This window comes from Muscardinus avellanarius (assembly GCF_963383645.1).
Source record: "Muscardinus avellanarius genome assembly, chromosome: 1".
Taxonomy (NCBI): Eukaryota; Metazoa; Chordata; class Mammalia; order Rodentia; family Gliridae; genus Muscardinus; species Muscardinus avellanarius.
In genome coordinates, this window is record NC_137786.1 from 23,859,862 (window position 1) to 23,872,177 (window position 12,316).

The 12,316-nt window shown below is 33.1% G+C and overlaps 1 protein-coding gene across 1 annotated transcript in view; it reads right to left on the reverse strand.

The window, feature by feature from the left end:
• Window positions 1-12,316, reverse strand: part of CDH9 (cadherin 9) — a gene marked incomplete at both ends in the record, with an annotated part of 115,530 nt that overhangs the window by 27,474 nt on the left and 75,740 nt on the right. Inside the window, 2 exons of the mRNA XM_080713719.1 lie at window positions 3,618-3,737; window positions 10,523-10,817. Of these exons, the coding sequence (XP_080569845.1) occupies window positions 3,618-3,737; window positions 10,523-10,817 (415 nt within the window). The remainder of the gene's footprint in view (window positions 1-3,617; window positions 3,738-10,522; window positions 10,818-12,316) is intronic.

The window sequence follows — 12,316 nt, forward strand, 5'->3', positions numbered from 1 at the left end:
TAGTACATTGTATTTATATGACTTAGTGGTTGACTATGATATAAATTAGTACATTGTGCTCTTTAAAGAGTTTCCTTCTCCCCCACTCTCATCCCCACAGTTAAGTTGCCTTATTTGCTCCTCTATAGGATCTCCTTTTTTACCTGGAGTTCCTCCTATGACCCCTTTCACCTTAGCTTTCACATAGTAGGGAAAGCATGTGATTCCTTACTTTTTGTGACTGACTAATCTCTCTGAGCATAATGTCCTCAAGATCCATCCATTTCCCTGTAACTTTTTTTTTTTTTTTTTTTTGGTGGTACTGGAGTTCCTGGAAGCCCTTCTACCTCTGGGCTACACTCCCAGACCTATTTTATATCCTGTCTCTGCCTCCCAAGCACAGGGATTACAAGCGTGCGCCACCAAGCCTGGCGTTACAATTGTGTTTTGTTTTAAAGGAGTAGACAAGCCGGGAGTGGTGGCACACGCTTGTAATCCCCGCGCTTGGGAGGCAGAGATAGGAGGATCGCGCAGGTTCGAAGCCAGCTGCTCTGGCTTTAGAGAACCTGTTTCCAAATAAAAAGTATAAAATAGGTCTGGGAGTGTAGCCCGGAGGTAAAAGGGTTTCCAGGAACCCCAGTACCACCAAAAAAGAAAAAAAAGAAAAAAACGTAGACAATTAAATCAATGTAGTTTTTATAATTTCATTAGTACATCGTAATTACATATTATAGTGAAATTCAAAGTGATACCTTTATAGAAACACACATCACTTTGTATATTTCCCTTACTTTTAAAATTAAATTACACAAGATCTATTTAATAAAATGTAATCATAGCAAATGAGTAATTTATTGATATACTTAAATGTGTCCTTCAAACCACAATCTATTCAATATAATTCTTAAAATAGGAAGTGTTCAGCCATGCAGTCTTCTTTAAAAAATGGGTTTATTTAAAACAGGCGTGGTGGTGCAGGCTTATAATCCCAGAATTCAGGAAGCTGAGACTGGAGAATCGCAGTTTGTGAACAGCCTCAGCTACTTAGTGAGGCCCTCTGCAACTTAGTGAGACCCTGTTTCAAAATAAAGAATAAAAAATAGGGCAGGGGGTGTAGTTTGGAGGTCAAGTGCCCCTGGGTTCCATCTCCCAAAATAAAAAAGAAATGGGTTTATTTAAATAGGTGCAATAATTCTTTTGGTTTAAAAATTAACCTAATTATGTATATATCCCATAGTGTTGCAAACCATTCATCTGTTGATGGGCATTGACCATCTCAACCATTTGTAGAGAAATGGGAGGAACTGGAGAATTCTATGCTAAGTAAGATAAGTCAATAACAAAAAGTGAAAGGTCACAAGTTGTTCCTCATATGTGGAAAGCAGGGAGAAATTGGGATACAAGAAGGACCCCAGACAAAGGTGGAGAAACCTAAGTGGGGTGAAGGAGGGGACATAACTCAGGAAGATGTGAAGGAGGGGTAAAACTTGAAGAGGGAAACACCTCAATGAACATGATGTACATACACAAATTTGTCAGTGCCAATCACAATGTCATATATGGAAAGGTGGGGAGGGGGAGAGGGTGGGGTGAGTACTGGGGAGGACTCAAAATGTACTGTGTGCGTGTATGCCTCTATCGCCCTGAACTTCATCACAATATATGATTACAACGCACAGTCACAAAAAAAGGGAACATAATGACATTAGCTTCCGTCAAAATTTTTTTTGATAACTAAACTTGCTTTATTTTGTTAATGGGCACATTATTCGAGATATGAATATTTTTATGCCACTTCATGTGCTGAATAGCTGTGAAATTTTGTAGTTCGTATCATAAATTTAAACCCCAAATGCATATAGCACTTGGTGTGTTTCTCTCTAGAAAGGATGTCTCCATACTCCTTTTCATGCGCGTGTTACTGAAATCAGTATGATAATTTCACATGAATACACAGCAAGTCTTTTAATGCTCTTATTTTATTAAAATCATGAAAAGTTTTCCATAATTGCACTTGAATTCCATAATGTAGTTGCATATGCTTGGTTTTTCCTATTAGGTAAGCCTTCCCTGAGGTAGTAACCTGAGGGCTTACCTGGTCTTAATACTACTGTGTGAGTGAGTGAGCCTGTGCATTTTCTTATCTCTTCCTTGATTTCTATCCAAGAAACTTATGCATCATTATTTAGCAACCACTGCTGCTTCATAGCTTCCCTCTCTCCAGGATTTTCTGGTTCTTTTCCCAGGATTTCCCTATGTTACGCTTATGTTTCCCATTTTACGCACTCAGTCAACTCTTGCAAGACTTGCCCTTTCTTACTCTCAAATAAACTATGCTCCTTTTATAACACATCTGTAATTTACTCTTGTCTCTTACATCATTCTGCTTGATCTGAAGATCTAGCAGAATGGCTTATCAGAGAAGATAATTTTTTTGCCTCCTTATCTATGCCTCAATGAGAGATATGGTAATAAGCTGACTGTTCTCTGTAGTGTTCCTTTATATCATTCTTTCTTTGAAGAAATGATGTAAAGCTCCATGTGACAAAAATTGCAAAAGCTCCCTACATTTTCTAAGACACATTAGACAATTATCAAAATGCAGTTTTGGTTGTTGGTCATGCAGACCTGAAAGAGACTGAAAAGAATATGAAAAGTGTATGCCATTAATACTCGTTCAGTTTTGATTTATATATATCACACACATAGTGTTTAAAACAGTCAGTGATAAAACTATAAAAATAATAATGCTGCTTCCCTGGGAGAGGTTTCAAAACTAACTATTGCAATATTAACAAAAAATGTAGACATCCACTTAAAGGAACATGTCTATCTCATCTCTACCTCACTACAGTTCCTTCCTTCCTTCCTTCCTTCTTCTCTTTCTTTTCTTTTCTTTTTCTTTCCTCTTTTCTTTTCTTTTCTTTTCTTTTCTTTTCTTTTCTTTTCTTTTTTCTTTCCTTTTATTTACTTTCCATCATACCAAAGATTGAACCCAGGGATATTCTGCCTCTGAGCTATACTCCCATTCCTATTTAATTTTATTTTTTTAAAATTGAAACAGAGACTCACTCAATTGCAGAGGGCCTCACTAGGTTGCTGAGGTTGGCTGTGAACCTGTGATCATCCTGGTTTTGCTTGTAAAATAATGGGGCTACAATTATTTGGACACAACAAGCTAGAGTTTTGTTTTCTAAAATAAAGATATTAAGCCGGCCATGGTGTCGCATGCTTGTAATCCCAGCATTTGAGAGGCTGAGACCCAAGGATCATGGTTCGCGGCCAGCCTCAGCTACTTAGTGAGGCCCTCTGCAACTCAGCAAGATCTGGTTTTAAAATAAAAGAATAAAAAAATAGAGCAGAGGGTGTAGCTCAGAGGTCAATGCCCCTGGGTTCCATCCCCAAATCCGCAAAAATAAAATAAAATAAAATAAAGATATTAGAATTATTTTAAAAATAGTTTAAAGAAATAATGATTCAAATAGCCTGTTTCAATAATAGAAAATTTGCTTTGGCTTTTAGGGTATAACTATAGAAAACAGAAACATGATACTGCATGCATATGTTTTAAAATATAAAGAGAAAAATAATTGTATGTCCATATGTATATATAATTAGAAATAAACCAAATATTTTACCTGATTCTGGGTCCACTGAGAAGTATGGCTGTCCTTGCAGTATACTGTAGACCACCTTGGCACTGTTTCCATAGTTGGCATCGTCTGCATCAGTTGCCGTCACCTGTATAACAGGTGTACCTACAGAAAGTCCCCGGCAGAGGCACATGAGTCCTTCCAAACTTCAAACAATGTTTCCAAAGAGAGTATTGCTGGTAGTGTGGTAAGTTAGACCATGATATATGTTTGAAAAATAGACGGGGCTCACTTTGACAATTGCCATATTTGTTTCAGTGGTATGGCCTACAAAACAATTTAATTCCTTCATTCTTTGTAAAAATTTAAATAGTCCTTAGTTTTTCATTTGTTGTCTAAGATATTTAAAATGGAAATATATTTTGTTACAAGGATAGATATGAGAATAACTAATGAAATAAATATTTAATTGAATAGAAATATTGTAAGGAGCTGAATATAATGAACACAAAATTTTAATTAATAAATTTATTGCTAACTGGTAGTGTGTAATGATAAATCCAATATTTCTAAATTTTCTTTTGTTCTTCACTCAGATAAATTGTGTGAATATTTTGAAGAGGCTGAAAAAAGAGGTCATATTATTATTATGAATAAATAAATAAAATATAACTGAAACAGTGGCACACACCAGGAACCCATGCCTCAGGAGGCTGAGGAAGGAGTATCACAAGTTTAAGGCAAGCCTGGTCAACTTAGCAAAACTCTGTCTCAAAATAAAAATTTGAAAGGCTGAGACTGTAGCTTAGAGATAGAGCATGCCCAAGTTGCAGCCTGGATGATAATTTTGTAAAATATTTCATATGTCAAAAGTTTGAACATTATTTTGGTGTTGCTACTTTTAGAATGTATAGTCTTAAGAGAGTATGACTACACTTTATGACTTACTTTACATGAAAATATGTATGGGATAAAAAAAGTATTGTGATACTTAACTCACTATTCTCTTTATTGTAAATCTAATAATATTTAGATCAAATTTCAAAGCAAACAGCCAAGTTCATAATAGAAAGTCATGGAGAACTGTTAGATCAATAAGTAATTTATTGAGTAACGATTTCATGGAATCAAAATTATTTCTTTGGATATGGAAGAAATACTCATATACTTTATGTTTGTTGCTATAATTTAAAGGTAAAGAGTTTAAATCATGCAAACAATATGTAACATGTAAGCAAACAATAGCATCTGGTATTACATCTACGTTTACTAATTAAGGGAACTTATTCTATATCAGTTGATCTCAGAATAAAAATATTTTAATATGTAAAATAAAAGAGATTTTAATTTATCTTTGTGCCTTAGATTTAGATTAAAATATCTAATTTTTGAAACATTAAAATTCTAAAATATAAGAGTACCCATCTAGTTCATCAGTAGAACTTTTTTTTTTTAACGGTACCAGGGATGAAGCCCAAGGGCATTCCACCTCCGAGCTACACCCTCAGCCCTATTTTTTTAGTCTTTTTTATTTTTTGAAACAGGGTCTCACTGGATTGCAAAGAGTTTGGTAAGTAGCTGAGTATGTCTGCGATCCGTGATCCTCTGGTTTCTGCCTCCCGAATGCTGGGTCATTGGTAGAACTTTTACTCTTAAAATTTAAAATTTAAATGATCCCCAAAATATAGATGTCATATCTAAATATTATCTATGGATAAATATATATTCAAATGCAATAAAAATGCAATAAAAAGATGTATACACAAATTATTTGGTAACCCAAAACTATACTATTTTAAAATGTTTTAATTTGGCAAACACACAATAGTATTGAGAAAGAGAAATATTGCTTTGAATCTTCTTTAATAAATAGAAACTCGTGTAGTAATATTGTAAACTATACATTATAGCCTAACATGTTGTATAATGCTTAATGATTCTCTCTCTATATAGTAATGGATACACACAAATATGCATACTTCTGCAAATGTAGAGTTGTTGATAAAATGATGAGAAGGAAGGGAAGGAGGAACAGAATCAATCTATAAACTAAAGGAAACCAAGGAAAATAAGACACATAGCATAGGTTTTATCCTAACTCATTCTGTAAGACCTTCCTTTTAAAGCATAAATAAAAGATACAGGATGTATTTTAAATTGGCACAATATGAGAATAGGTGATAGAAGTTACAAAAATATGAAGAAGAAAGTCATCCTTCATACTTTTCTGCCATAGGCTCTGACAGTCATTAACTTTGATAGCAAGACAGGTCACCCTTGCTGTTTATGCTGCAGGGCCACCAACAGAAGAAAGGGTGATATTTCCAGACAGTACAGCAGAACCATTTTTAAATGATCTATGAATTAAATGAGTAGTACTTAAAGTTACCCTTTGTTAGATATACATGTTTTGTTTGTTTTTCCTGTGAAATGTAAACTCTCCAGTAGCTGATATCATGTCTGGTTTTATATGCAGCCTTTTGTCTCGAAAACTTAGCAGAATACTTAGCAGTAAGTCATAAGGAGAACTAACATTTGTGAATGGCTCCGTAGGTTAGCCAGGTTACCAAGTACTTTATTTGTATTGTTATTTAATATTCTTGGTATTTTTAGGATGCAGGCTTTGGGAAACATGGAAGTTGCTCTTGATCACAAACTAAGTAAGTAAAGACTGAATTAGACACTTAATATGTGTAAAAAATAGCTATTCTAAACACTTACCAAATGGTCAGTCTAGTGCTGTGGATATGACTGGATGCACTACAGAATCCACAGGGAGTATATCTCAAAGAAATGGTCTCATTAGAACATGAAGGATTTATTAACTGAGTTATTTTTGTGAAAATCTACAAAGCAATTCTTAGTTAGAAAAATGCCTACAGTGTGGAGAGGAGTACTGAAATATTTTATAATACAGTTAGGGACAAATCTAGACCTTGAAAAATATGCATCTCAGACTATCAAATTTATACACTAGCAATTTGCTTAGATAAAGATAGATGCATGCAAATATAGAAAGTTGATAAAAAAAATCCTTAATCTAGATCAAATCAATGCATGCAAATACAGAAAGTTTGTAAAAATCTTTATTGAATTATGTCATGACCACAAAAAAGGGAAAATATAAAATATAGAAACCTTCCTCTAATGTTTTAATCAAAGTGTGTCCCATATTCCATACTTAAGTATCATGTTTGATCAAAAGATACTAATTCATTCAGCTGTCATAAATTTATTGGAATCGTTGAATTTAAAAAATTGATACGTGATTCTATGATCTAAAATAAAATATGAAAAACAGTTTTGACAGAAAGAGACAGAAGGGCAAACATTAATTGGTGAGGGGAAAAAGAAATGACAACTACCTTAACAAACAAAAATAAATGAAAAGAAGAGGAAACTGGAGGAGATGGCTAGAAGATAACAAATTTAATATCATCTGTATGTACTGGTGTAAGCCTGTATTCCCAGCCCTTGAGGGGCTGAGATAGAAGAATGACAAGTTCAAGGACAGATTTAGCAACTTAGTGAAACTCTAAGCAAAATGCAAGACCCTGCTTCGAAACAAAAATAAAAGTGGCTAGGAGTGCAGCTTGAATGTAGAATGCCTTTGGTTTCATTCCACACAATAACACACACACACACACACACACACACACTCACACAAACACACAAAAAAATTAATTTTATTTCATTAGACCTTATATCTCTCCAAAACTAATAACAAATGTAGTTTATCAACTCATTTATTTAAATAAAATCAACAATGTAATAGAAATAGTACTGGAATTGAATTATTGCATATGATGTCACTTATAGGTTCATTCTTTATTTTGTAATTCATGAGCTCCAAATTTAATATATGGATGATACAAGCAAAGTTCCCAGGTGTCTGCCCTTTGTTTCCCACTATAAAATGGTTTATTTGTACAAGTAAAAATAAAGATTTTATATCTGCACTAATTATGGTAAGTTAATGTTTTATTTTTAAAAATAAGATATGGGAGTGATAGCAAAGGAGTAACAACTTAAGAATGTAAAATGTATCTACTCTTTACTTACACATTGCATGTATGTGTATAAATATATCTAAAATTATATTAAACATGTAATGTTTTATCCTGTTGTACCCTCATTCAAATTTAATTTTATTTATTTTTATTGAACAAAATATTTGATTTATAAATAAAATATATAAATACTATTTGGTGGGAAATACTAAGAATCTAACAAAATGGAAGATTTTAAAATTAAATTTACCCAACAAGCATATCGAACAGTGAAACTAACAGTGGAGAAAAGCATTAAGATTGTCTAGAAATCTCTTCATCTATTAATATCATATTTTTTTAAAATGTGGTTAATAGTAAGCTGACTCTTGGTACTTTTGGGCAAGACAATTTAACTCTTTTGAAGTCATTGGTACATTTTTATTAAACAACACTATTAAACCAAATACGGTATCTTCTGATTATATGTATCACATACACTAATATGATTCATAGTTTAAAAAATAGAAGCACTTACAAAGTCTCTGGGTGGGCCAAAAGGAACCACTTAATACATTGATGTCAGTAGTAGTAATAAAAAAAGTAGTAAATCTCCCATACACTGGATCAAAATTTATCACATTTTTAAATTTGTATTATTTATTTATTATTGTTTAAAAAATTACAATTGGAGCCACACAGCTGCCTGCTGTGTGCTTTTCTCAGTTTTGCGGAAATCCTAGACGTGGAGAAAATACAATTGGCAGTGGTTCAAAGTATCATTTTGAGGCATACACTAATCAGAAGTTCTACTACTCAGAACCTAAATGTAAATGGAACATAGATTATCTTATAATGACAATTGTTCTAAACAGGTAATCCACAAGCTTCCTTTCATGCATAAATTTGTATGTCATATATTTTATTATGATTAGTTTAGTCCTGATATTACATATTTAATAAAAATCAATAGTATCTAAATTAGACTAGTATTTAATTTCAGAAAGAATAGATTTCATCATGCAGATAGAGCAAAGGAATGTATACAATGAATAATAATAGTTTATTAGCTATCAGAATTACTAAGGAGAAAACACAAGTAATTTGAATTTATATATCAATAGATTCTTATAGAGAAATATTCGCGCCCAAATAGTGAATTAACTCTTAGAAAAAATTTAAAGTATATTCAAAATTAAATTATGATCAAAACTCCTGAAGTTCAAATGCTTCTGTCATGTTAATTGTGCTTTTTAGTTTTCTAAATATGCCGATTCTTTCTGAGCATGAATAATTTAAAGTTTTTGTATTTTCAGATGTCAGACTATCTGACAAGATAAGCTATATACAAAAATGTAAAACAAATATGTTTGACAAAATTTGTAGGGTGTTATTAGAAAAACAAATCATTTGAAAATACTCTTGATAACTAAGGTAGAATCTAGATCCTTTATGCCAAGTAGAGCTCGTTAAGATACCATGATGTGTGTAGCAATCAGCCTTCTGGTAGACCACTTTAGATCAATCCAAATACCAGTACCAGGCTAACAGATAATAGAATAATATTAAAGAAAACACACTCGCTAGCATTTCACCCCAAAGATTTATGATATTTTAGGAATCCTGTGTAATCTAATAAGTCACTTTTATATTATTGATAACGGTTATCTGAAAAGGAAATAGAACTGCACTTTCCTCAAATAGATGAGATTCCATCTGACTATAGAAGAAATAACTTCTTTACAAACTCTTGCTTCTTCTGGCTAGATAGCACACATTGGTAAGAAACATTTTATATCAAACATTTAGTAAATGTATACGTAATTTTTTTCTTTCTCCATAAAAGCTATTTTAGACTAAAACATATTAACTATAATAATGCCAAATATATACTTAAAATGATTGTGAAGTAATATTTGACTAATTATAATAAATTTGGAAAATTGCTTGCATATTTTGGGTATTATAATTTTAATTATTTTTGAAATGTTTTATGACTTAAGAATCAGCACGTATTAGCCAGGCTTGGTGGCGCACCCTTGTAATTCCAGCATTCGGGAGGCTGAGACTGGAGGATCGTGGTTTGCGAACAGCCTCCGCTACTTAGTGAGACCCTCTGTAACTCAGTGAAACCCGGTTTCAAAATAAAAAATAATAAAAATTAGGGCTGGGGATGTAGCTCGGAGGTCGAATGCCCCTGGGTTCCATCCCCAGACCCGCAAAAAAAAAAAAAAAAAAAAAAAAAGAATTAGCACTTAGTAAAAAATCTAAACCTTTCATATGAATAGAGTTACATGTAGTCACACATACAAGTATGTTTTTCAATGAGGAAAGTTTTCAAAAGGTTGGGTAGAATTAAAAAGAGAAACAGTTATTTTCTATTTGAGTGATAATCAATGTTTAGTAATGAAAAATGCATAAGAATAAAAAAACTTGGAATCTTGCCATGAAGCTACCAAGTTATTTGATCATAATTCAGTTGTTAAATCTTTCTGAATCCTTGCTGGCTAATTAGCAGAATGGGGATTTAAACTTCTATTTCCTATGATTACTAAGTGGGTTTGTTATAAAAATCAAATGAAACAATAGAAGAAATTTGTCAGTTGCAAGCATTAGGTGTTATCATTCAAAATAATTCAAGCAACAAAATAATGCCCAACACTGCTGAATATATGTTATTATTTTTCTTTCTACCTGACTGCTTTTTGAGGGACAGTGGAGTATAGGTGAAGGTGTTGAGTCCAATACAAGAAAAATGATTAATTTTAAGTAAATTTATAGATATCAGGAGATATTAAGATATATAGAATTCAAAATAATAAGAAAGGGATTAGTTTATGTCAAATTATAGTATCAAGTTACAGAACTTTTCTTCAAAGGCTACATATTATAACTACATCTCAATAATAATTTTAGCAAACAAACATACATGTCAGTTTACATAGATTTGTATATACCTACCAACTTCAGACATTTCAGGTACACTGGCAGTATATAAGTCTTTCGTAAATTTTGGCTCGTTGTCATTAATATCATGGATTTTAATGATAAATTCCGACTCAGGCTCCACTTGGCGACCAGTCTTTCTGTCTATAGCCTTGGCTCGAAGAATGTACAGGGATTTTTCTTCTCTGTCTAATTTCTTTGCAGCATGAATGTCTCCTGTATTTTCATCTATAACGAACAGACTGCCAGCCCCATCTCCTGTTAATATATATTTTAAATTTCCATCTCCTTTATCTTGGTCAGTGTGGAGCTTCAAAGAAGTAGAAAAGAAGAATTCTGTAAATACATGCATTATTATGACACTGAAAATAATTTCAGTACACATCAATTAGTATAATAAAACCTCATAGCAATAATGATCTTAATGGCCATTTTAATTTTTATTAGAAGGAAACTATACGATTCAGTTTTGTTTTATTCCAAGATTTTAAACAATTGTATTTAGACATTTAAGGGGCTAGATCTAACATTAAATGAATATAAATATACCTTTCAAAACTAATTGCTTCAAAGACATTTATAAGATTTAAGCCTCTAGTGCATTACAGATAAAAAAAAATCCATTATCCTAGACCTTGTGTTTAAAACACCAATTTATCTCAATTACATTTAAAATAACTCAACCTAATGATATGAGGAATTCCTGAAATTATCACAAGATAAGATTTGGGTGGATACCTTAATTTTATGATGATTTTTATCCCCCTTTAATGTAATATTGTTGAAGCACAGGCTTTGTTTTCAGGGATACTAGTTAGAAAGAGAGAATTATGAAATCATAGATTATTTTCCATATGACTTTCACAGACTCATTTTTCAATCACAATGTTCTCATTTGGGAGAAATGATGTATTTTATAGACCTGTTAAATTTCAAGTGATATAAAACAGGTAGCTTTCCTACTACTGTCTTTATAAATTATGTCTTAAGGAAAACATTAGGATTTTTTTTTTTTTTTTTTTTTGCGGGTCTGGGGATGGAACCCAGGGCCATTTGACCTCTGAGCTACAACCCTTGCCCTATTTTTTATTCTTTATTTGGAAACCGGGTCTCACTGGGTTGCAGAGGGCCTCACTAAGTAGCTGAGGCTGTCTGCGAACCACGATCCTCTGGTCTCAGCCTCCCGAATACAAGGATTACAAGCCTGCGCCACCACACCCGGCTTAAACATTTGGATTTTTTAAAAATTAATTTCTTTCTTTTAATATATGTTATTCTATCAAAATAACTTTTCTTTTTCTTTTGTTGTAAGCTTAAGCTATTTTTATTATTACAAGGAAAGATAGAACATAGCTTAGAACTACGCCATAGAGGATGACATAGTGGGGTAACTTGAAGTCACCTAAGGTTTCTGGATAGAGTTTCTTTATAACCAGTCGTCTGACCCGACTAGATCCACCCTTTCTCCAGGGCAGGGCAGGTTTTTTTTTTTTTTTTTTTTTTTTTTTTTTTTTTTTTTTTTTTTTATGGTACTGGGGTTCCTGGAAGCCCTTCTACCTCCGGGCTACATCCCCAGACCTATTTTATACTTTTTTTATTTTTGGAAACAGGGTATCTTAAGCCAGTGAGGCTGGTTTAGAACCCGCTTGATCCTCCTGTCTCGGCCTCCCAAGCACGGGGATTACGAGAATAGGCCACCACACCCGGTGTGGGGCAGGTTTTTGGACGAGGGGATTCCTTTCTGTAGACCTGCCCTGTCTCTGGCACAGACCCCACACCTTTTTCTACACTCCAACATGTGTTGATTAC